Source organism: Diadema antillarum, unplaced genomic scaffold (genome assembly GCF_040938485.1).
Source record: "Diadema antillarum isolate AM-2024a unplaced genomic scaffold, OU_Dant_1.0 scf00000042, whole genome shotgun sequence".
Lineage (NCBI taxonomy): Eukaryota > Metazoa > Echinodermata > Echinoidea > Diadematoida > Diadematidae > Diadema > Diadema antillarum.
In genome coordinates this window covers 498,537-523,560 of record NW_027270931.1, presented here as the reverse complement: position 1 = coordinate 523,560, position 25,024 = coordinate 498,537, and the positions used below count along the sequence as shown (strand labels likewise).

General features: G+C 37.6%; 1 protein-coding gene across 1 annotated transcript in view; it reads left to right on the top strand.

The window, feature by feature from the left end:
* LOC139713088 (uncharacterized) overlaps nt 1-25,024 on the top strand; it is a 191,876-nt gene that overhangs the window by 7,221 nt on the left and 159,631 nt on the right. The window contains exon 2 of the mRNA XM_071624848.1: nt 21,625-21,696. Within this exon, the coding sequence (XP_071480949.1) occupies nt 21,625-21,696 (72 nt within the window). The remainder of the gene's footprint in view (nt 1-21,624; nt 21,697-25,024) is intronic.

Sequence of the window (25,024 nt, the reverse complement as noted above, 5' to 3'; positions counted from 1 at the left end):
AAAACAAATAATGCACAATGTGCCTGTCGTTTTGTGCTGCACAATGTGCGTGGCTGTTAATGCTCATCATGGCAGGATTGTAACTGTGACTGAGCACACACACACAAAAAATGTAAGACATGAAGTTGCTCTTGTTGGTATTCCATTTCCCTCCAGCCCATTAGCTTACCCTGCCATTGTAAGATTCAACTTGGCGACTTGTTTGTGTGAGAAATAAAACTTTATCAGAGTACAAGTTTGTACACTCTAGTATTACTCGAAACAAAGTATGCTTTGATGTTTCAAAGCACTTTAGATTCTGCAGTTCTTTTTAGAGACCTAACACGACTTCTCAACTTCAAATACAAAGAATAATAATGTACAAATGTACTTTATTCGTCATCATATTATGAAAGGTAATTGCATCACTGAAAAGTAATCTATGATGAATAGAAATTTACACAAATGCTTCAATTAACCCATTGAGGATGGACTAATTTTGCTAAAACACATATTTCCCATAGATACTTGCCCAAGTACATATTTAGGACTCATCCTCAATGGGTTAAAATGCTTGACAGCTATACAAGTAATGTAGGTTATGAAAAATAACTCTTTGCTTCGCATACACTTGTATACCATAGAACTTTGCATCATTAATCCTGACTTGTATATTATAGAACTTTGCATCATCAATCCACACATAATCTGATGAATTTACTGTTCACTTGGTACCGTAAGAGTTAAACTACAGCTCTGCTTTCTGTGTATATATCTCTTCACTCTCCATTGCTTTCCTTTTAATGATGTATACTTTTATTACTCAGTTCCCACTCACCTTCCCCCTTCATCTTACCTCTAATCAGGGATGATAGGCTTTTAATTGGCATTCAGTGAGTTCCTGATCATTCGCTGGAAACTGTCAACGATTTGATTGCCTTCCAAGGCTTAAATTGCTTAGCTCATCCACTGAAAGGCCAAGCCATTCAATAAAACCTCAGTGTCCGTTTGATTAAGTTCTGTGTGTAGTGGTATTTGAAATGTGTCAGGAAAGAGAAACAATAAAGTGCAGAAGAAACAATGCCTTAAAAGAAAGTTGCAGTGGTGTGTGCTTTTTCTAGATTTGCTGATTTTTTTTTTCAAGTGAGTTTATTCACTGTTAATAAAGGTGTTCAAAGCAGTAACCAGACTTTTCTGATCAGAATCTTGAGATGTCTATGAGAGAATTTTGATGAAATGTCAAGAAGTGTGGTCTTGATTGTACTAATACATGTGCAGTATGAAATGTTTGAGCTGTACACAGACACTTTGAGGAATGTACAAGAAACTTGTAGTTTTTTTTAAAGCTGTTTAGCTTTGAACATTAGTGTAATAAACAGAATAATTTTGCAAGATGAAAACAGTGTGAAAAAGATGACAGTGCTCATGAAACACGTATACTAAACGTCAACACTTCTCTCACCCAATGTGTTGAGTACATGTATAATCATCAGGGACACAATACGAAAAATCCCTAATCACCTGCCATGGACTTCCATCTCAAAATGCAGTTGGTGTTGTATAGAAACTCATCACTTTGTAAAAAGGTAATGTTAAGTGACCGTCAAGTAGGGATTTCGTGAAAGATTCAGAAATATGCAGTCATTGTAGGGTTATACAGGTGTTCCCCCTTACCGTTAGTGTTTCATTATCTGCGGGGACAAGCCCCGTCCCGAAATCTAGGAATCTCCATGCTCCACCTTGCAAACATCAGAGAGGAAAGAGGCTTTAGAGATTTCTGTACATTTCAGATGACCGCTAATTTGGGTTTTAGGAGGATTACTGGGGAGCGCTCAGCTATGACTAAACACCCCCTTCTGAAAAAGAAAGCTAAGGAGATTTTAGTGGATCCCGAGCATTTCGAATCGCGAGTCACCTTGGCTGTGTCATCTTGCATCCCACCTGCGCATTTTAAAGAGGATGATTGGTACCCAAGGACTTTTTGTGGCCTTATTTTAAGACTCCATCACAATTTTTCCACAGCAAACTACACATCTGTATGTAGTTCACCTGTGAAAATCATAAACTTGAGAGTGGATGAGTTGAAAAGTCAGTGTGGAGAATGTTTTTGTCATTAAGTATTGATAATATAAAAGAAAAAATCTTGTCAAATTAGAAGAATATCTTGGGGAAAACACTATGATCATTTCAAAATTACACAATTTTACTTATTTGTTTTAGCACTAAATCAATTGATATGATATGATACAGCTTTAGACAGCATTGCCACTGAACTACTTTTGAGTTCATTTTGTTTCAGAGGATGTGAAAAGATGTGACAAACAAAATGGCTCTTTGTATAGATCCATGTTTGTCCGTATTGAAGAATAGTGTGAAAGCAAAGAAAATACTTGTTCAAGTGTTCTTGCAGATCTGTTTGTTATCGGAAACAGGGAGATGTCGATTTTGCCATTTACTGTATTTAGCAGTTTGTTTGTTTGTTTGTTTGTTTGTTCATTTTCCATCTGAGAAGATGACTGGATAGCCCATATTCAGCTACGTTAAGCTGGTCTTCCATGGGGTCCAGTTGGATTTGAGGTGAGACCACTTCACCCTGCTCTTTACGATGAATGAATGAAGCGGATCTTTTACGTGCATGAGTTGTTACTCTCTCATACTCTCTCATAAACAGCAGTTCATGAGTTGAATGAGTTAAAAATCCCTTCCAAACCAAAACATTCATTTTAGACATTTAGGCCCTATAGATCATTTTGTTAGTCTTTATTTCAGACCAAGGGAGTGTTAGATTTAAATCATGCATCTAATGAAAGGCACACACATGGTGTCAGAAATGTTTCTCACGCTTAAATAATGAGGGAAGATAATATCGTCCCATCTGGGTCCTCTTAGCAGACAATTTGCATTATCCACAGCCAACCGCACACCCTCCTCCTATTGAGGTGGGCTACCCGCAACTGTTTGACTACCTCCGCTCATTACGAGCAGAACTTGGCAGTCAGCGTGACCATGTGCATTCTCCCATGGGGTTAGGTCAAGGCTGAATGTAATCTCCTCCCTTAAAGGGAAAGATCTCACCTCTTCTTCCATCTTGATGAAAACAAATTACCCAAGCTTGCAGAGCTCTCGCATAATGATCAGCTGTGTTTTCCTTCCCAGACAAGCTGGCTGATGATATGGTAACTTGATATCATACATACACAGGTGTATATTTTCATTTACATACATAATACATTATTAGGAATGGAATTCATTCTGAAACTTACAATAGAAAAGATGATGTCATCTATTGAACAACTTTCTAGTTTGTGTTTTACATCAGATTATCATAAAGCCATATTCCTTGTCAGAATTCAGCAACTGAACCCCTCAAAGTCACTGCTATCTGTACATTGGTACAACTCCAGAAGAATTGGATGGGATAGATATTATTCCTTCTTTAATTCATATGAAGAAAAAAACAACAACTAAATTTTAGGAGAGATTTGGAGAAAGATCTGTGTGCAAGTGAATTGGAGAATTGTGTAAGGATGTGACATCATGGCATTGTGAAATTTGAATATTTTATAAGCCTGTAATTGATATCTATCTCTTCTTGGAGAGGTCGTGAAACATTGAATTAACAGAATTCTTTTTATTTCTTGTCAGCTTTCAATGAAGTGAACTTGAAAGTAGCATAGATTTTCACTTTAAAGAAGCTCAAACAATGTGTGCCAGATTTCATAGGTAATCAGATTTGTATGGTCCATGTATATGGCCATAAATGCTATGGTTCTAATAATAGTTGTAGCTGTCATCACTTAAAGGAACCAACTACCTGGGCAAGACTTTTGTATCATCATAATATGTACACTCTGTAGAGTGCTTGTAACAGGCTGATCCACAACTAGAAATTTTGGCATGATTCGTTGAAAAAAGAATCTTTGATATTGTGTGTGAAATGCATTGCTGCCAATTGCACCCCAAGAGAGTAAAGTATCTTCAGGATCCATAGCCTACTTGAGGGCCCTGGAAGCTTGAGGACTATTGGTTTATGTTGTCTTAGCCTTATTTAAAAAAAAATAATTTGACCATAGTGAATGAGCTGCAGTTCAAGAATATAAATCTTTAGCCAGTTTTTAGTACATTTGACTCAGCAAATTTCTTATTTTCTGCATGTGATCAATCTTTGACATGGTGCTGTAATAGAAAGTTACATTTTTTAAAGAACGTTGGTCCTTTTTTTTCAGGTTGCAGTAAAACCCCTTGTGAACCACTCTACTTGCATTATGGGATGTGTTGATTCAAGTTCTTATTCCTTGTGAATGTCCTTAAGTTCTCATAATTCAGACCTACACTCTACTTGTTCAATTTTCATAGATCTGTGTACTTTTATAGTGCAATTATGGAAATTTCATACTTGAAAATATGTTGCACTATCTTCAGATTTATTTGTTCACTGCACGCTATGACCTTCATTATGTCACGGTGCAGTTTTTCCTTTGGGCAATTCCAACTTTTATTGAAAATGGGGGAATTTTGAGATGAAAATATACATAAAAAGCCATGTTTCCTGTGTTTCTGGTATAAAATATAATACAAAAAGTTTATGTAGTAAATACATATTGTGCAGAATGACTATTGATTTGAAGTTACTCATTAAGGTGAGCAAATATCTGTGCACTAACTGTTGTATAAATATTTGCTTTATAGTGTACCTCAGATACAACTGCACACAACACCCTGCAGAGGGTTAAAAGTTAAGTGTATCGTCATAGCTTAATACGTATTTTTGGTAGCAATGCTAAATTGTTCATTAATGTGTGTATTAACCAGCTTTCAGAGAATGCAAGTGTACTGAAACCTTTTGCAGTGAGTCCTGAAAAAGGGGTTAAAAGTTCTTTTGATATTACTGCAAGCACTCAGATTTTCGATAATTGCCCATTTCCTGCACTCAGCATCTGACTTACCGCAGCAGTAATCCGATGATTACAAAATCTGTTTTTATCCCAAATCCGCTTTGACAGAGAGAAATGTCTTCAGAAAAAAAAAAAAAGCTCACCTCGTCAAGATTTGAACATGTACAATGTATAATCTGGCCTTACTCTCCAATACTGAGTTGTACAGGTGACTGTCATTATAACAAAGTCCTCAGGACTGGCAGTTTGCTTTCATTATATTGAAATTTTGTTCAAACTGAAGGAAACTTATAATACACCATAGACTTTGAATAATAATAATTTTGGGACATGAGTTTGCACCTCCTCGTTAATTTTGGTATAACCTGTTCGCTGAAATGTGGGTGCCCTGTAATTTCCTGGAGTCAATGTGTGCATGTTGGATGAAATCAATCTACAACATGTACATAGAATCTCATAAATTTGCAATAGCTCTTAGTAAAGGAAAGGTGAAGAACTGTGAATTGAGCATTTCGCCATTCTCACAAATTATGGGTTTTTGGATTTTGCCTAGTGAAAAACTTGATTTTTATTCACTGCCATTCACAGATGGTAAAAAAAAGCAACTTCACTGCAAGCAAGGAATGTTTAACCCATTCCATCCTGAATTCTAAAATCCTCATAGACTTGAAACACAGGCCACCAGGTTCCTGTAGGGAACAGGTTAATCTTTGAACTGGGCATGTGTAGAAAACAATGACCAAAGCATGACCCCAGGCACCCCACCCCAGGCTTAGTGTCACAAATTGGAAAATGGGATTAAAAAGAATCAAATTTCATTTGCATGTCTTTCACACACACTGCAAAAAGCTGATTTTTTCCCTGGGGTTTCCAAAAGGAATATATATGTAGAAGAGAACTAATTTTTGCATAGACCATTGTGTATGGAATGTGATTTGTAAGTAGGCTTAATTTTTCTTTTTTCTCCCACGCTAACAGATTTTCATTTTTTGCATCATGTTTTAAAATTCTATTTTTGGAAACCATTATTTTCAATTTGCATGTGTGAATAGACCTATTGCCTCTTCTTTTGTTAGATGTGATTAAGATTTTTGACAGCCAATATTAATTCATCTTGTCATGTGAAGAATATAGACAAAAAATGCAAATCTTTTTATAGATATTTACATTGTACAGGCATGATTTCCCTAGAGGGATGTTGTAGTTTTAGTTGAGATTGGGTTTCTGGTTTCCAACTTGTGTTGTGAAATAGTGAGAAACCTCTTAATTATTTATGAAATATGGAAGAGCACACAGTTCTAAGAAGATTTTAAAGTTTATTTGATAAAAATTGGTTTTGAAATGGCTGAGATATCCAGAGGCATAGGTAATGAAAAAGATGGGACCTACCTTTTATTGTGACCACTTTGTTTTACTTTGTTTTTTCATTATCTCATCCATTCCAAAACCGATTTTCATTAGATAAATCTTGAATTCCTCTTAGAATTGTATGCTCTTTTATATTTCACAAGTAATTTTCCATTATCTTGCAGAAGGTGAAAATTTGTACCCCCACCTAAACCAAAACTATATCATTCCTTTAAATTTGCCCCAGACCAGGAAATAATTAGCCAGAGAAAGAATCTTGTTCATGCAAGCAGTGGTGCGAACTGTTAGCAAATAATTCATCTGTGTCCATGTTTGCTCATGGCTGTAAAAAAAAAAGAAATATTTTCAGTGTATGTAACCTTGATATTCACTCCATCACCCTCAACCCAAATAAATGTGCATTTGGAAGGGAAAAAAGGGCTAATTGTTTGAATAGTTATAAAGTCAGCTTTTTTTTTCTCTCTAAAGTTTTTGTATTTGCCAATACTAAGTGAGTCAATATGACTCATAGAATATAAAAATATTCTTTTGAGGACACGTGTGATTCAGATGCAGCTTATGTTACAAAGAGTAAAGGAAAAAGGCAGAGTCATTTCAAAGTTTTCTAGAAGTTTGGATTTGTACTTTGATACGTAGACAATGATGATATTAATAATTTCTCATAGTGCAGATCTGAATTTTAACAGAATTTGGAAACCACCGCTAAGTTTGCAAAATGGTTGCTCTACATCCCCCTGGAAGTGAATTTGTAATTATGCATCGCATCTATACAGGCCTGTAAATGAACTTTGCATCAATATCAAAGTGGTGGATTTTGACCAAGATGCAAAATCTGGAGGATCAGCATATTCTGATGAGCAGATTAGTGCTGCCACAAAAATTGCATCTATCCATCAACTGCACTGGTCTTGAAAATCTAAGAAAGATGACCATCTTAAACCAAAGTCTAAAGGGAGATTGCTTCTGAGGCTTTCTGGAATCTGGAATCTAGATGAATCTATCTAGATGCTTTCTGGAATCTAGATGATAATGAAAGTATTTTTGTAATCCCCCTGGAAGATGGTAATGATTTCTTGGCGTGGCATTTCAACCGGGAGACACAATCCAAGATGGAAACTGCTGCAAGATTCAATCTACATAATTATTTTGATTCATGGACAGATGGATCCGATACTTTCTTGTTTTAATATACTTTACAATGCTTGGTAATTCAGGATAGATAAATGGTTCTGAACAAGGGGAGAATAGCAGTGTGGAGGCTTGCGTCGTACAGTGCTTCGCTTATTAAACTTGTGATGAACCCCGCTCTGTGTAAAGAGACTTTGGATGAAATGCTCAGTGCTCAGGTAGAGCTGACTTGAAGAGGATCTGCCCACTGCAAGTTTGATCTGCATATTTTGATTAGAGGATTGATGTGGTCGAACTCTTGCAATCAACTTTTTAAAAAATTTTTTATGGGAGGCCTTTTTTTCAGTCCTGGAGATTACCATCTTGGCTTGCATACAGAATGCCTGCCTCTATCGTGGAAGGATGTGCATCCTCATGATAAATCTCCATGGATGCTTGCCGAGACCGCATAATATCAACAGGTGGTGATTGAAGATCTGCAAATTGTGAGGGAGACATATAGTGAGAGATAGAAATTGAGAGAGAGAGAATATGAGTAGATGATGGAGAGGGAGCTGGAGAGAGGGAGAGAGAAGGGGGAGAAAGAGATGAGAGATAAGAAAAAGGAAGGAGAGATGGAATTGAGAGCGTTTCAAGAAGAAGAAGAAGAAGAAGAGACAGAAATAGATTCAAGAGGGGAAGAGGAGAGGAAGAGGAAGAGGGAGAGATTGAGATGAGAGAGGAGAATAAGAAAAAAATGACAAAGGTGCAAAGAAAGAGATAACAGAGGAGGAAAGAGGGAGAGATAGCAAGAGAGGAAATATACTAGAGAGAAAGATAGGGAGATAGAGATGAGAGATGAAGAGAAGAAAACTGTCAAGGAGAAATAGGAAAAGGGTAAAGGTGCAAAGAAAGAGATGAGAATAGAGGAGAGATAGAAAAAGATGAAAGATGCCTGGGAGAGAAAGAGAAAGAGATAGAGAAAGAGATGAGAGGAGTATAATGTATACTTTCCATCACTTAGCTGTCTCATGATGAATCCTCCTGGTTGCCGTCTGTGAAAACATGCTGGAACATATCACGGAGGAGAGATAGGGTGAGAGAAAGAGATGAGGAGAGAGAGCGGGGAGGGAAGAGAAAGAGAAGAGAGGAGACATGAGGGATGAGGTTGAGTGGATTACATCCCTCCAAGTCCCATCTCCTCCTCCATTTTGATGTCGCCAAGATGCGAGCAGCTCTCATCTCGTCTGCTGATGGAAATCCACCTGTAGGGTGGAGGGGAGGAGGGGAGGGTAGGGGAGGAGAGGGGTGGGGTGTCAGTGAGGATGAGTCATCGGCAGCAAGTGGCTGCTATCTTCCTCCAAATGCTTTCTCGGCACCAGGGATGGCATCTTTTACTTAAACCACTCAGGGTCGCAGTCACGAGATGGCATAGCTTTCGTATCAGCGAGCTTTAGCCATGGACATGATGGGGTTAAAAGGAACGGGCGTACTTTTTCTCTCCGGTCCAAAGGCATTTTCTTACAACATGATCTGTTGCTCGCCATTACATCAGATCACCTTTCAGATTCTCTGCTTCTAGATGATACATGTTCACCACTAGTGTTTATTGCACCGTAGCCCATAACCTTTCATCTTCAGCCTGGTTTGCTCTCTAGCCAAGATCATAGGTTTTTTTTTTTATCATTGCTATGACTGTGCAGTATTCAACAAGAGTTTCATCACAAGCGATGTAAAGATGAAGTGTGTTAAATTTGTTCAAAAAGTAAAAGAGAAAGAAAAGTCAACTGTGGTTGGAATCTAACTTTAATGTAATACTTGGGGTAAAGATGCAGTATCATTGTTTCATCAAACTTTGTAGCATGATCAGATATTACAGAAAAATTCACTGATTAGATTTATAGCATTCATACATTTTTATGTCTTTTCGGGGGGGGGGGGACAAATTTTGGTTAAAGTAAGATTAGCCTTTTCATAAGGTTAAGTGCTGTAATTTTCATGTTGCCACCATGATATATGAAAAAGGTTAGTTATAAAATAGGGAGGGAATATTTGTATTTTTATAAAATTTTGTATAATTACATGGTCAGGGTTGAGGTGGGCCTTATACATTGTGAGGGTAAATATGTATAAAAACATCACACGTTCATGCATTCAGTTATTTCTTGTTTGAGGAGGCACTCATTCCATCCTGCCCGCAGTTCCACTGGACAATGACAAATTTTGAGCATAAATACCAGATTGGCCCCTTCAAATGGTCATGGACGCTTTGCAGGTCTAGGCAAAATATTGACCGCCACTGGATGTACCCTGTCAGTGTCATGGGCAATATGATATAAATATCAATTGTATTCTATCAAAGTAGCCCAGAGAGGCTCAAAGGGAGGTCTCCTTGTTGTTTGTTTGGCTATATTTTAGAATTACATGTAGCTTTGTTAATAATTGAGAAGCAGATGCACTAAACAATGGTGCTGCGTGCTGTTTTTTTTTTGTTTTAAAGCGCCAACTCACTATTTTTCTTTTCTGTTTTTTTTTTTTCTGTAGCAAAATGTGTTTCGTGTATTAGAGTTTTATGAGTACATATATAATTGGTGTTGTATTACATTGGTATCACATATTCAGATAGGGCCTCATCCACGTCAAGCTCTGCTTATGATGACGGTCCCCTGTATTGATTTCTCCTTTGTTAATAGATACAGTATGCCTTAATATGTTATTTTGATTCATAATTATGTCACTTCAGACTGAATGTTGTTACGCAAACGATTTTTCTTTGTATTGATTTGTATGTATCTGTATCATTTTGTTTTCATTTGCAATTGTATTCGGAGAAAGAAAATGCAGAAATAAACCAAACAAACAAACAAATTTCATGTTGTCATGATTATGGTTATATTACATCCAATGACAATGGGCGATTGGATAAACAAACTATGCGGTCATTTTGGATTGTTTATCTTGTTTCTCATGCTCTCAAAATATTATTGTCAATGCTGGGCATAGTATGAAAAAATGAAAGAGCACGGATAATTCTCACTTTTCTTCTCACCTCCCTGCTTTATTGATAATGTCCATTTTGATGGTAAAACTCAAGTGACCTACATTGTACATACAGTTATCTGGTCACTTCAGACTGTTAGTCTAAATCCACATGGAAGTGATATTGCAGGATAAGCAAGATATTTTACAAGGATGACAGTTTTAAGCAACTTGCATTTGGGTATACATACATGTAAGGAATTGTTAATTCCTTATTTACTATAAAACCTGATTTTCATGGAATGTACATGGAAATGTACTTCTCCGTGGTCTTTATTCTCTCTAGCAACAGTATTTCTTGCTAAAAAGGCAAATGTAATTGTGTGCCAGTCCATGTCTGGATGATAAAGTGATGGCTAGATAACGGAGGTTGGACACTAATGTCTGAGTGCCAAATAGACCTTTACATGTATGTCTCATTATGGTCTGTGGCAGCCATGTTGAGTAGCAAGATTCAAAACTTGAGGGGGCCACCATGCGCAACTTAGAGGGAGTCCACAAGTATGGGCAGGAAGTGTGATCTTGGGGCCTTGTCTCTTGGACCTGTTTTGATCTGGGAAATCAATAATTTCCTTTGTCCAGGATGGGGAGAGAGTGGAAAAGGAGCGAAACGGACCATTGTGGGGCGTGAAAAGGCGACAAGGTTGAGAGTGTGTTTTGGGATTGGGTGGTATTGATTTAGGTGTAATGTGACAGCTCTGAGATTAGTGGACTCTCGATCCTGTTTTTTTTTTTCTTTTTTTTCTTGAGACTGCGAAATGAAGAGTACTTGGAATGAACGCTCTAAACATTATTGACAATGGCTATACATGCACGAATACTTCGATCCAGGACAAAGGTGGTGAATAATTGAGAAGATGGCCCAGCAGGGTTCTAACTTACCGGCCACTAGCCTGGAAGTAAACAGCTCAAGGGTTAAAGGGGCATTCCAGATGATTTATACAATTTCATATCATGAGGTACATAAATCAATAGTGCCATGTATAGATTTGTGGAATTTATTGTGGTTCTTGAGAAGATAAACCAGTACTCTGAAAAATCCAAAACAGAATACAATGAACAATCATTATGACATAGGAGGCTCACATATTCCAGTAATGTACAGGTTGTAGCATTGTCATTCCATCACAATACTATTTACCAAACAGGTTCACCTGTAAAAAATGTATGCATAGGCCTACTTTCTGCTTTGTTTTGCTTCTTTGAGCACCCAATCATGCATTCTTATGCGGAGCTGCTGTATCGTCATCCTTGTTCATTTTGATTTATTAGTATGGATTTTAAAAACATTCTAATTCCTCATCCCAATACATTAGCTATAAATTCTGAAACTCTGAACCCAGTATAACCAACCTATGTTCAGAAACAAAAGTCTGAAGATCGTCTGGAAGTCTCCTTTTAACGCATTTCCTCCCAGATTCTGAAATGTCCATCAGATTTTGCACAAGACCCACCAGGTTTCTGTAAGTCTTGGGTTAACAAGCCCTTTAACCCTTTGCATGTTTTGAGTGCTGGTTGACTCAGAAAACCCCATAGCATTGTAAGGCCTACACATTGTCTAGAGTGACTCGTACAGTATTAAATGAAGGACAAGCCATTTTTTCCCTATTCAGAGCAGTCAACATTTTGAAGGGATTGCACATGTACCACAACAAAAGGCTGTACATATGAATATAACTTGTGTCACTGTAATCAGGGAGGTGTCTCACCTCCCTGCTGTAATGGAACAGATGGAAGAGATTACACTATGTTTATGTGATAGGTCAGACATACAGTAAACCTCGGATAAGTCGACGTCGAGTGAGTCGAAAATCACTTAACTCGAAGCAAAATAAGAAGTCCCGATTTTTCCCTATGTATTTTCTCTAAGAAATATTTGGATAAGCCGAAGTACGAGAGTCGAATTTCGGCTGTGTCGAAGTAAAACATTCAGTCCATTTTGTACAAAATACACGTAGTTTACATCACTTGAGCCGAAGAAGATTTGTCTGGGCATTCTCATACATTTAGAGGAGAACAAAAAAAATCGGCATGTCGCAGAACCCCGTCCCTGACCTGCTGCAGGTAAGCACCGTACCGCTCCGCACGCATGTCGAATACATACACATGTATACATGTATACACACAGCACATCGATCCATACTTTATCCATACACACAGCACATCCATACTTTATCCATGTCAAGCCAGAACTCCTTGGTCAACCAATCGCTGCTTTAATATTTTAGTGACAGGCCAAGTGGGCGGAGCTTGTTTGTGCGTGCCCGGCTGGCTGTATAGTTTTGTTCAATGGAGGTGGGATGGGCCTGGGAGAGTGTTTGTCTCAGGGTGGGTAGGTTGACAGAGATGGCTACCTATGTTGCATCATAGACATAGCACATGCACATTGCCACATTAGCGCAGACATTCTCAGAACTACGTTTAACTTAAGTATTGATACAAATTCCATGTTCAATTTAGAACAAAATAAGAACATTATCTTCAAGAACAGAAAAATTTGAATGCAAACACACACACGCACGCACACACACACACACACACACACACATGCATGTAAATGTACTATAATACATGTACTGTACATAACTGAGTCGAAAAAAAAAAATCGACTCTCGCGAGAGTCGAAGTTCACTTAAGTCGACGCATTTTTGCCAGTCCCGAGAGCTTCGACTCATGCGAGGTTTACTGTATATTTATATGTGGTGGAAATTGTTATTGTCATTGTGGAATGCAGTGTTATGTGATACTGCTCATTGGCAGTTTTTATGAAATGTCGATGCTGCACTATGACATTTAGGCCTACTTTAAAGACATATTTTCTATTATTTTTGGGCTATGCTTAGGACAAATAATGGGTATTCATGTCACAAAAGATACACCAAACAATACAAAGTTAGTTAATTCCTCGAAGTAGAAGTAGACAAAACATTGTCTGTATTTTATTCATTTTAGATATAGGCCTACAACAAGTGGAGATATTTACTGTATTGATATCTTGTTCACATGATTACAGGGCCGCTATGCCCCCTTTTTTGAAGACCTTAGGATGCGACAACTGTATTTCAGATTAGCTATAAATTTAATATTTAAACTGTTGTAACTTTGCCAACACTACTCATAATGATGCTTGCAGTATTATACCCGGTAACCTTTCAGTATCCGAATCTACTTATACAATTGTACCTATCCTTCTTGAGATTACTGAACCACCTGTGGTGTGTGTGTGTGTGTGTGTGTGTGTGTGTGTGTGTGTTTGTTATAATTCTGTTCACATGACTACAGGGCAGATACTGTATACCCTCTTCTTGGAGGACCATGGAGGCTGTGTTAGATTAATTAGCTAATTTGATATATTTGTAAAAAAAAGAGTGAGATTATTTTGTTGCTTTGTGAAGTGGCATCAGCTTATGATACTATATTTATATTGTTTGAATAGTAATGAATACAAAATATTAATTGTTGTTTGCCTGTCTAGAGTATGGGTGTGTGGCAATGTGTACAATTGTATGTTCTTTGTCTACAGCGAGGCCCATATCTTTCCTGCATCGCATCACTATGCAACTCGATACTTCAAGGTCCCCCCCCCCCCCCAAAAAAAAAAAAGTCAAATTGATTAGTTCCTTGTGTGTGCAAAAGTAGACTTGCAAGAAAGTGTTGGTGCTGAAGGGTTAAAAAAAATGTAAGCTGTACTTGTGATGTGTGAATATGTGAGTCATAGTGTTCCTATGCCTACAAGTTTGTAGTTTATATTCCTGTACCAGGTATTACCTTAATCTGCACTTTAAGCTCCAGTACTAGTGTGGGATCTGCTTTTTTCCTTCAGTGACTAGAGGTTGACTCGCAAGAATCAGCTACATTGTAGGTGCTAAAGGGTTAAAAGAATGTGGTGCCGGGATATCTCTGCTTTCACTCAAAATAACTCTGTGCTTGAGGTAGTTCCTTCCTCTAACTGTCTTATGACTCAGCGAGTCTCTGAAAACACTTCAGCTCTGCATCGGATGCTGTTGGGTCTGTCCGCACTTCAGCCGAAAATTCCCAGTGGGCTGATAATATGTGCCGTCACGTATGTGCAACCTTACCGATTCTTGAGCCATGTCGGACGACGTGAGAAGAGCAGTGAGTGTTTCAATAAAGTTCGTCTGGTGTGATGAATTAAAATGAACTGATTTGGGATTCAAGACGCATTGAATTATGTGCAGGAGGCCATTCTAATCTAAAATTCTGCAATAATTTTTTCATCAGAATGAAATTTTAGAATAAAATTAAAAATCCATTTTCATCTCAATATTGTATCAAATCTGTGAAAACATACCGGTAGTCATTATAGTTACATTAAAAAAATGAAAAGTTAACTGTGTTTTGAATTCTTTTTCACATTCATTGAAACAATACCTGGATGCAAACTCAGCTTTGTTGTCAAGTATGTAATAGTCTTGCTTATAGGAAGGGAATTAATCGTACGTGACCATTGCAAGTACTGGCAAACAATCAACATATCGCATTGACCACTCTATCAAACATCATTTGGCCCAAGGTCGTTGACCTACTAGCTTATATTTCGTCCCTGAAGATTAAGGAGTAGTCATTATGGAGATCTGCAAACAAAAGTATCACTTCAATGTAGTTTGATTAGCGTTAAAGGTAACATTTACAATATGTATGGCAAGAATGTTCTAACATTACATTTGGGTTATAAGGTATGAACATCAAGTTGAATATTAACTTTAATGATTTTCAGTGATTGTAACAATTCTTGATGATCTTACCCCACTGACATTTAAAACTGGTAAGTCTTTACAGTTACATAACTTTCTTATGGACATTACTTTCGAATAGTGCTTTTATATGAAAAAACCAATGGGAAAGTTGTTGGACAGTAACATCATTGCCTCATCTTATTTGCATAAATGATTGTGACTGACTTCACTGCTGCATGAAAATCTGAGAAGTTTTTTTTAAAAGAATGTTTTTACCTTCTTCTTTTTTCATGGTACATTAATTTTGTAATGAATCTTTCGCTGTCCTATGTGCTTGGCTCTGCTTGTCAAAGCCAAATTTAATGTGGAGCGGATCTTCCCTTTAAAGAATGTTGTTAATCATGATCGCTCAGTCTAAACCATGATCGGGTTCCAGGTGTGTGACTGATTAAGAAGAGGTCATGATAAAAGGGCAAAGTGGGGGCGGGGTGTAGATTGGAACGAGGGGAAGGCGATGGATGAGAAGGCGGTTTCTAACGCAGCGGATCAGAAGGCAGTTCCATGGCATAGAGGGGAACGGCATCCGCTGTGTGTCGGTAGCCTTTACTGACATTCATGTACAACTTTTCCACCTCTTCCTTTTCATGTAATTAGATTAGGAACTCATTTTTGCCTGCTGTTTTACAGGCATGCCTTTCTTTGCTCGTGTATGTTTGTGTGTGTGTGTGAATGTTTGTGTATGGCTGTGGTGGAGAGCCGATGGGCATGGGATACCTGTAGGGGACATCTGTTGAAGAAGAGCAAGAGAAAGAGATGAGAGAAAAGGACAAGTCCCCTTTTCCCTCTGGTCCTTACCCATCTCCTACCAATTGTTGGCCCATTTCCTGCCGGCTGCCTTTGCTGCATGGCTGCACACACTTATTGCATTACCCCATCAATGAGCCTTTTTACCAATTTGCCAGAAGGGAGACCCTCATTTGTGTGGAGTTTGGGAGAGTAGAGAGTTAAGGATGGTTGTTGGTTAAGGATAGTACATAAAGGAAAGGTAGACCAGTTTTAGTTGGGATGGGATTTCAGGTTTCCAACACTTTTTGATGATAATTTTGTGAGACAATGAAATATTAAAGGACAAGTTCACCTTCATAAACATAAGGATTGAGAGAATGTAGCAATATAAGTAGAACACATCAGTGAAAGTTTGAGGAAAATCGGACAATTCGTTCAAAAGTTATGAATTTTTGAAGTTTTTGTGCAGTAACCGCTGGATGAGAAGACTACTGCAGTGTATGAATAACTTAGATGTCACATGCGTACAACAATATAAGGAAAATATAAAGAGAATTTTACAAAATTCCATCTTTTGAAAAAAGTACACATTCCCCTGACTCGTTACCGACAAATGTTATGGGTAATATTATTCCCCCTGCCTTTTGACAGAGGCAGGTCAAGTGCTCTATTATGCGAAAAAAGTGAAAATATGTTGAATTTTCTTTTACATTTTCTTTATACTGTTGTACGCATATGACTCACAAGCTGTAGTAGTCTCCTCATCCAGCGGTTCCAACACAAAAATTTTAAAAATTCATAACTTTTGCATCGATTGTCCAATTTTCCTCAAACTTTCACTGATGTGTTCTACTAATATTGTTGCATTCTCTCAATCCTTATGTTTATGAAGGTGAACTTGTCCTTTAAAGAGAATATAGTTCTAAGATGAATTCAAAGTTTGGGAATTTGATGAAAATTTGTTTTAAAATAGCTGAGATATCCCCAAACAAAGCAATCCTAATAAAAGGTGGGACCCACCATTTATTAGGATCGCTTTGTTTCGCTCTGTTTTATGATATCTTGACCATTTCAAAACCGGATTTTCATCAAATGAACTTTCAATTCCCCGGCATTAAATTTTTGTGAGTTGCCTCTAACATGCAATGCATATAGTGTAGACAAGAACTTTCGTGTGCATTTCAATTTCTCGAATCTTGGCTCTCACTATTTTTGCGAAATTAAAATACACGTGAACATTCCTCATTTTACAGTATTCAGAGAGATGGGGAAGCCCCTTGCAGAATTTGGAACAGCACTCCGTTCACACAGCACTACTGCTTTGGTTCACGTATCACTCCCAGATATTAAGAGGCAGAATGTCTGAATGCAGAAGTAGCATGTTGTGGATGTTGTGAGGGTAAATGCATAATTTTGTTTGGGAGTGATTTCTGATTTCTTTAAAATGATTTCTGTGAATACGTGAGTAGATTTGTGTCGGGAGACAGCGTTAGTCTGAGACACGACCGGGTCTGTGATGGGCAGACTAGGCGCCTGCGGTCGGAGCGCTGAATTATGAGTTATGAGTGAAGATCACGCAGCTCATTAGGCCGATGATGGAAGTTCTATGGGGGGTACATATGGCCGACCCATTATCCCAAGTGATGGGGGGCAAGCTCGCTGTCACTGCGCCCTGTCTAATCAGGATGTTTTCCATTTTTCCTTATGACAACAAACCCTTGCTCTGTCTGTAGTAGAGTGGTAATACTCACAGTGACCCTATCAATACCTGTAAGCGAATCCAGGGAATGAGCATCAATCTTGATACTGCATTGGTTGATGGACATGAGGTCACTAAACTTTTATGGGCATGAGATGAACTTGCTTTCTCAAGGGTATGAACTTTCTTTCCCCCTTTTTTAAACAAAGAAATGTGAGAAATTATGTGGCCCAAGTCAGAACAGTTCTATGCTTGTATACAGGTTACTTTGTCACTTTAAAGGAAGTGTTAACTCTTTTCTTTTCATTTGGCAGTGGTGAATTACCACTTACTGGTGCTAGCCAGGATTTAATTCAAGCCAGTTAATTTAATGCCCTTTATTGCTAGGACTGCAATAAAAATATAGCTGCTGATAAGATGAAAATAACTTCCTAAGTACTGAGATAGCTTTTATTGCCAGCATGCTTCTTCAAAAAAAAAAAAAAATCAGTGCCAGGGTTATTCTAAGACAGAAGATGAGTAAGCATGTTATTACAGGCATTACGATTTCCCCCATCACTAATCCACCATAGTCATACATGTAGAGGCAGGCAGAGTGGGCAGTGTAAACTAAAGGTTCGTTTGCACCAGCATGCAGTATGTTAAGATCTGCAGAGTATCTCGGGTGCTGAGACAATAATGTGATAATCACCAGTGTGAACGTGATGGCACTACAAACTTGGCAGTCCACTGTATGCATATGCATAATGAACCTGGCATGTTTACATGTATGGTATTAAGAATGATGTCTGCAATGTAATTTAAGCATGAGGTCTATCATGTAATCTGGCATTAAATCTTTTGATTGACATCTTGAAAGTCAAACACTTCCAAATCAGGAAAAGAAAGCTGCAATGAGAAATACATCTTTAGTTCAACACAGTGTAGAAGAGTTTGCACTTTGGTGTCAGAAAAACCATAACATTTCGATGAAAGTTTCAAGGCAAATGTGCTGTAAGCCAACTGGCAATACTACCTGAGAAATTGCACCCTGGTGTGTAATTCTCCTATTCACTGAAAATGGAGTTTCTCTCTGATGATTTGCAATATTGAAGTACCTTCACTACTTTAACAAAAAAATTATTCTATTTATTTATTTATTTATTTATTTATTTACTTATGTATTTATTTATTTATTTATTTATGTATTTATTTATTTATTTGTTTATTTATTCGTTCGTTCGTTCATTCATTCATTCATTCATTCATTCATTCGTTCGTTCGTTCGTTCGTTCGTTCGTTCGTTCGTTCGTTCGTTCGTTCGTTCGTTCGTTCGTTCGTTCGTTCGTTCATTCATTCATTCATTCATTCATTCATTCATTCATTCATTCATTCATTCATTCATTCATTCATTCATTCATTCATTCATTCATTCATTCATTCATTCATTCATTCATTCATTCATTCATTCATTCATTCATTCATTCATTCATTCATTTATTTATTTATTTTTGTCACATGACTTCCACATGCTATACCCTGGGGTATACATGAAATGTGCAACAAACTGTTGAGCCAGTGCCCAAAGTGTATTGGTATGAAAAGCTAGTAATGCAAGTACAATCAACCTCACCTCAATAGAATCTATTAGACTGAAGAAATAGCTTCAACTAAGAGAAAATTTGACTTATGGGGGATTAAACTCAGTGGAATATGAAGAGAAGAAGACTGGAAAAGACCTCTGACTTGGGCAATTATTCTACTCAAATGCGAGGTCGACGTAAGCAAATTTGACTGTAAAATACAGGCATTTTTAATATTGATGATACTTTCCATAGTGAGTGTGTGGGACTATGGAGTCTCTATTTCACACTTATAGTAGATTGTCATTGACCTCATATGACCCCTATGGCTTATACTCAAGTGGCAGATGGTTCCAGAGCCAAGCTTGTTGTTGTTGTTGTTATTTGAATTTATTTGGCGTTTATCATTCCTCTAGGAATATTTACACCAAATCAATATTCATAAAATCACTTTAAATTTTTCAAATTTTACCCTATATTATTTTCATTTTATTGATAAATAATTCAAAATAATACATTATATCAAAATGAAATCTCGCTCACTGGCCTCGGTTCGAGCTGCCCAATCGACGATCAACCTCAGCAAGCTGAGCCCTTGCTAGTAGCCTCAGATTCAGACTGGTACTGATTAATAATCCCAGTCATACATGTAGCTGCTTTACATCTTGTGTGTGAAAATACTTGCATGCAGCCATAGTAAACTGAGAGAGTGATGTAGCTTTAAATGTCAGAGATGCCAACTATCTCTTTAGTGCAGCATTTTTACTGGTTTTTCTCAGAAAATACTGCGAGTTTCTTGGAAAATAGTATATTTTCCAAATTGTTTTACTATACATTTCTATTGTAGAAAAGGTAATAAAACTGCTTTTCCACCAAAAATATGTCGTTTCAGTCTTCACAGCAAACAGGTTGGCATCTCGACTAAATGGTGAATACACATCATTTGCAAATTTTCAGACCTAAATAGTGCGTGCATGTGTATGAGTGAATGTGTGTACAGTTGTATGTGTATTGTATGTGTACATGTGTGGTATACACTAGGATACAAATGTATGTGAGTGTGTGTGTGTGTGTGTGTGTGTGTGTTTGTGAGGTAGAGATTAAGAAATGGAGAAGATGTTTGCAGATATGTAGCCATGATCAGTGGCATACATTAAGTATAATCGTAAATCTGTGCGAGTACATCTCTGTGTATATCGATGTGCCATCTATGCGTCTGACTCGAAGATAAACACAGGCTGCGGTCTGTACTTGAAGGAGGTGGGTTTTTAGCTAAGCATCTCGGAAACCCGAACCGGGATTTGTCATACCAGCAAATGCGGCATTTCTTGCGGTCATCCAATGTGACTTGCAGCTGCTATTTATAAACTCCTTACTCCCGTTCTTCCTCAGTGTGAAAAAATATCCCCCCCCCAAAAAAAAAAGAGGGATAAAAGAAGCTCCACATCCATATTTATAAGAGAGGATTTTATTTTCTGATGTGTCATGTTCCTAAGTGTTTGTTTTATGCATTATAGATATTTGTAAAATCATGATTGTTTAACCTTTAATTAAGATATTATAAGAGAAACAATGCATATTTTGCTAAAATGATATTTATAAGAACTACATATTGTCTGCTTTGAGTGTTGATTGACACAGAAAACCCCATAGCATTGTACACACTGTCTAAAGTCCCTGGTACAGAAATTGTTAAAAACCACATGTTAGTTAGTCATTCTGAATAGGTCATCAATCTTTCAGCTTCAGTTTCAGCTTCAAGCTGTGATATGTTTTTTATCCAGTCTCTTTCATTTTGGACAGACAGTAGTTGTGATTCCAAACTGCAGATCTTTTTCTGTTGAATGGAGGTCAAGTTTTGTCATCTTCCAAATGTTGTACCAATGAAAGCAAAAGAATTTGCAGCACATTTTGGTATCTGTTATAGAACAAATGAGTCATAAAAAATAATCACAGAGACTTTCTTGAAGACTTGTATTCAATTTTCATGAGTGGTGATCTACCATAGTTTTCCGCACTGCACTATACTGTTTTATTTTCATTAAAATGCAAAGTACTGTAAAACACGATAAATAATTCGCGGTATGAAAATTTTGCGAATTGGAGCCGATGGGCTTTCTCACAGCATGAAATTTTCAGGAATTGCCACTGGCATCCAATGCATATTGTGTAGGCAAGAACTTTAGCGTCATTTTAATTTCGCGAATGTTGGCGCTCACAAAATTCGCGCTAATCAAAATGCACCCGAACATTCCTCATTTTACAGTAATTCCTTTCACATGCATGTACTGTAGCTAAGATACACCAAATAGAAACTTCGCCACTAATCTGGTCAACCCGTATGCATGCACACATTTAAAAACCATGCATACAGTACATCATACATGTATAGAGCTACTAAAAGGTACATTCATAACAATTCAAATGCAAAATGTGAAAGGTAATAATTGAAATGAAAGATTAATGGTTATTTTCTATTGTCTTCCTTACAGTACATCGGTACACTGGATGTCCCCAGACCAAGCAGTCGCGTGGAGATCGTGGCCGCCATGAGAAGAATTAGGGTAAGTTTACTTTGGGGTCACAAAAGTTGCCCTTAACAACCACAAAGCTTGCCCGAGCCTTGCCCTGCCTAGCAACAGCGAGGTGACTCCTTGCCTATGGAACATAATGGGAGGGAACAGGTGAATGAAATACTTCGTTACTAGGCTGTTGGAAAAGAAACATCTGTATTATTGTAATAAATTGCAAAAACAGTCAGTTCTAAGCAGTAGACTGTTTCCATAATGTAGTCAAATGCTATGTGTGCGTTGTTACAAAAAGATTGCTTTCATAAACCATAAGGCTTGCTGATGGCTTGCCCTACCTAGCAACAACTGCCTCAGAAACCTACCTTGAGGGAACTGGTGAATAAACGGCTTGTTAAAAGGCTTTAGGAAAAGAAACATCCATGAATTTTATAACATTACAGAAAGTGTCTCATGGCTAAATATGATGTGAGAAATGCAAATGCACAAAATATGATTTTAATACTATGTGTAGTTTGCTTTAAGACTCTGGTTCGAGAGAAGAATTTTATAGCATGAAACACGTTTCTATTTAAAACACATATCTACAAATGAGCTTTCTTGAAGTGTGAAACTCATTACTATTTGATGTCATCCACTAAAACCGGTAATTGTTAATTCCAGAATCTTGCAGTTTGCAGCAGCTGTTTTCGAGGACATTGCCTACTTGCCACCTCCAACTTCTCCCTCGTAAATCCATATTGCCAATTTGCCGAGATCAGACAGATACACATTTCAAGCAGACATGTAGCATTATGGAAAGATAAAAATTTCTTGGTAGCGTCAAATCCATGAATGTGCCGGAAGAAGCAATACAAGACACATATCACCCATTTCTTATTTTTCATTTGTTTTATTTTTTGATGAATGCCAGTCTTTATGTCTAAAATTAGACACACACAAAAACTTGATGTACACAGGATGTGTGTCATTGTACACATTGCTATGGATGAGCGTTAAGCTGTGAAGAAGTCGAAAGAGATTGTAATGGAAGCATGAGTCTGTGAGGAGATTGACAAGTTTGCTATATTGAGATTCTGTTGTTATTCTTTTAGTCATATTATTCAGCATTGTTAATCACCAGACACAGTCAGTCCGCAGCGCGAGCGAAAACGCACGTATTTATTCAAGTCGTATGCACGGCTGAGCGGTGCTTGCATACGTAATGAGCAGATACATGGTCATGAATAAATCCGTGTAGAACGAGTATTTCTCGTCAGTTTTCGACACTTTTAGTATCGACTGAAAGAGAAAACATAAGCAAATATGCTCATGATCAAAATAAACGGAAAAGAAGAATATAGAATATAAAAAATCCCTCTCGAAGTTCGGTATTGTATTCAAAAATATTCCTTCACGTTTGACACCAAAAAACTAACCTGAAATCTTTCATGCCCCTCTAAAATATGGTAAAGACTATGTCCGCTATAAAGTATATAGTATCACAATAAAGGCACGTTTTCCCATCTTCATTTCAATACGGGTCAGGAACTAGCAAAATTCAGAGACATGTCTAGCGTCGAGTTTAAAAAGATTATCCTCGCATTCGCACCGGAATTCCGGGTCTGTGATTGGTCGAAATCTGTCGCAAGACGCGGCGTGTCGCATTGCGTAGTATCCATTGGCTGCTGACTCAATGCTGTGAGTTTTAAATGTTAGGTTCCAGATTGTGATCGAATTTTCACTCTCTATACAAAACTTGAACTTTACACAGGAACCAATGATGTGTATATGAGTGTGCACTTACAATGACCCTGAACAATGGACCTGGCTGCCACCTGTCCCGAGCTCTGCTGCAAGGCACATGAATGCTTAATCAATTATTCATGCAGATTGCCCCGAGCACTGCTAGTCTGAATTCTTGACACAGGGTGAAATGCATGCACATGAAAGAAGTAAGCACATGTTTCCATGTGCTTGCACACACCACATTTCAGAATGAACAAAGACTAGCTGCGATAGTGGAATTCCTCATGAAACATTCCAATCCTGGCCATTGTCCACGACCATTGTCTGGGTATCAACAACACATTCCACGCGTGTTCATTCACTACCCCACTTCCAGTAAGAAAACATAATTTGCCTTGTTTTCAACAGGAAAATACACAACCTTAAAAATGGTGCCCCTCTTCGTTTTTTAATTGATCATACTCGCTCAAGTTTCACGATTGTGAAATCGAAGAAATTACGGAGATCTATTTTCAATACCAGTCAGGAACTAGCAAAACATCAAACTATGATCTAAAAGCTTCTTGAACATTGGCAAAATAATCGTTTACTTTGATGCTAAAATGGACTACTATATTGACATCAAAAATAGGGAAATTAGGTATCAAATTAATGAGCATAATCAGCTCTATAACTTAACTAACCATCCTGGGTCAAACAATGCACTGCGAAAGCTATGAAAGCTGTTGTTGCGACCTCTGCAAAAACTCTCGCAAAGTATCGCAAAATCTCGTCAGTCTCAAGAGCACAAACTGCGTAAACGTGATTCTGAATAAAATTGTCGTTCGTGCCTCATTATCGCACACGCTGCGGACTGACTGGACATGCTTGGGTAAATGTATTTTGTCGTCTCATTGATTCCCTCCCCCCTCCTCCCCAATGATTGCTAGTTTATTAGTCCTAAACTGTCTTATAAATTATTTTTCTTTGTCAGGAATTCAGTCATGTAGAAAGTTATTTAATAGCGAGCTTTAGATCCCCGACATGAATGCTAAAGATGACACTATTAGGCTAAAAATGCGGTTCTGCACATGCACGAGGTAACTATTTCCACTGTCCAACCCAGGAGGCTGCATCGTCTTTTAGTGTTCATGTTGCAGATCTATCTAAAGCTCACTACTGTGCTGTATAATGAGGTCTTACATGTACATGTACATGCTTTTGTGTATTTTTATAATCACTATTCTTACATTTTGTAGGTAATGTTTCGCAAGGAAAATTGAAAAAAATTCTATCATTTGAGCACTTTCTTGTTCATAAATAATTGTTTCCATGACAGATTAAAAAAAAAAAGACATTTAATCGCTGAATTCATAACTGACTCTTAAATTAGCAACACATAATTGCAGTAGATTACATTTATTGTTTATAAAATTTCATAGCTGCCAATCTAATGTCAAGATGATTGTCTCTACAGCAAAACTTATGCCATGACTTGATTGGTTAAGCCAGCCCATGAGTGAGCGAGTCTTTCAAATGATAAAGGCATTACACATTGGTTGTCATGTGCCTATTGAATGTGTCACTACATACCGCGATTATCTGCTGTCGATCAAATCTTAAAATGCGAGGGGCTGCCCCTGTCATAAGGTTTGTA